The sequence below is a fragment of the Echinops telfairi genome, unplaced genomic scaffold, assembly GCF_000313985.2.
Source record: "Echinops telfairi isolate 266 unplaced genomic scaffold, ASM31398v2 ScPeMD7_70;HRSCAF=299, whole genome shotgun sequence".
Lineage (NCBI taxonomy): Eukaryota > Metazoa > Chordata > Mammalia > Afrosoricida > Tenrecidae > Echinops > Echinops telfairi.
The window spans coordinates 71,706,729-71,708,739 of NW_022103968.1; the positions used below are offsets into that span (position 1 = coordinate 71,706,729).

Consider the following 2,011-nt stretch of genomic DNA (forward strand, 5'->3'; position numbering starts at 1 on the left):
CCTCCTCCCTGGGGGACAGACAGCCGAAGGGTGGATGAGGGGAGAAGTCGGACGGGGCAAGATATGACAAAATACCCATTTATAAACTATCAAGGGCTCATGCGGGAGGGGGGAGCGGGGAGGGAGGGGAAAGATGGGGACCTAATGTCGGGGGTTTGAATGGAGGGAAAATGTTTTGGGGAATGATGTACGGGTACGCTTTGCACAGTTGATGTGTGTGTGGATTGGGATAGCAGTTGTATGAGCCCCTAGTAAAATGTTAAAAAAAAAAGAAATGTTTATGATCATTGGCTATAAAAGAAATACAAATGAAACTATTTCATAATGACACTGATGGCAAAATTCATTAAAAAAGAAAATAAATACTAGAGAAGATGTGGAGAGATTGGAGTATTTATAAAAGGCTGGTGGGACTGCAGAACTGTATAGCTATTATGGAGAACAGTATATGGTGTTTCTTTAAACAAATGTGGATAGAAATACCATATAGCCCTACACTCTCTACTCAGTATATACACCCAAAGAAATAAAGAACAAAATACAAACAAATATATGCACATATGTTTATCACAGCACTTTCTGGAATAGCAAAACGATGGAAACAATCAAAAAGTCAGTCTGTAGAGGAATGGAAAAATTCTGGTACATATGGAATACAACATTTTGCATTTCTAAAAAACAACAGTGAAATGTATCAAATACCACATGATATAGATTAATTTAGCAGACATTGTGCTCAACAAAGACAGTGAATCTCATGAAGACAAATATTACATGATACATTATAAAGGAGAAAAAAGGAAAATGGTTTCCATACAAAAAAAAAATCGACTTGGAAGATGATGCCAAAGCTGGCGGGGTGGGGCAGGGCATTGAAGAGATAAGGAGAGACAGAGCAGTAAAGAAAGAAAGAAATGGTTACATACCCTGAAGGGCTGACAAGGATACTGTCCTGATCAGATGGGCTGTACCACTATGGCCCCCAAAGCACAAAAATTAAAACTCCTAAAGCACAAATAATTAACTGTTTCTCCTGGGTGTGTGTTACAAAATATCTGACCTTATAAAGGCAACGCCTACTTGAAGTCAAGATTACATTTCCCAGAATGAAAACAAGCAGCACATACAGAGTACACGATGAAAGATGCTCGAGAGAAGCAAAGTCACCTTTGGAACCACACAGCGCCATGGTGAGGGGGCTGTTGCTCTTGTCAAGCTCTCGAAGGCAGGCACTGCCTGCGTGATCCCGGATCACAGACAGCTCCTTAAGGATCAACGCCTGTCAGAGAAAGAAAGAGAAAGGCATGACGGAGCCATCGTCACTGGAACTGTTGCTTCAAAATGTTCGTTATGACCTTGAAAGAACCTGAAAAACGTATGCAGTATGTTAGATTTCTAACTGATAAAGGTTTCAGAGTCTTCCAAACCCCAACTCACTGCTGTCGAGTTGGTTCAAACGTATAGGGGCCTTGGAGGGCCAAGCAGAAATGCTCCATAGAGCTCAGAGGCGTCAATCAATCTGGCTGCAGATTGCTCATCTGTTTCCCATGGAGTGGCTGCTGGGTTCAAACTGCTGACCACTCGGCTAGCAACCCTACTGAACCACTAGGGCACCTTTCAGAGTCTTAAAGAACCAAAACTCAACATCTATGAGGAGTGACATCTTATCTTAACACCAGGGTTCTAAAATGGGATGGCAAAACTGGTTTCACAAAATACGTGAAAAATCCTTTGCATGCCCCACAAAGTCCTATGGCCATGTGTACTCTATCACAATGCACATATACAAAAAGAAAATGAGTAAGACAGATCAGGTGTACAAGAAAATAGCTTGCATTTTTAATAAAAATTTGTATTTTTTTCTTGCCAAGCACCCACACTTGATTTTCTCCAAGCTAAGTGTATAATTATGTGACTCCACAGGAATATTTTGTCCTGTGAGCACATCCATTCCTTTTCTGGCCATGCTCAACTCACAACTGAGGAAGTGAATCAGTCAGACGTCATGGTC

At 41.2% G+C, this 2,011-nt stretch overlaps 1 protein-coding gene across 1 annotated transcript in view; it reads right to left on the reverse strand.

Moving 5' to 3' along the window:
- Nucleotides 1–2,011, reverse strand: part of POLR3A (RNA polymerase III subunit A) — a 96,163-nt gene that overhangs the window by 34,273 nt on the left and 59,879 nt on the right. The window contains exon 15 of the mRNA XM_013004249.3: nucleotides 1,168–1,279. Within this exon, the coding sequence (XP_012859703.2) occupies nucleotides 1,168–1,279 (112 nt within the window). The remainder of the gene's footprint in view (nucleotides 1–1,167; nucleotides 1,280–2,011) is intronic.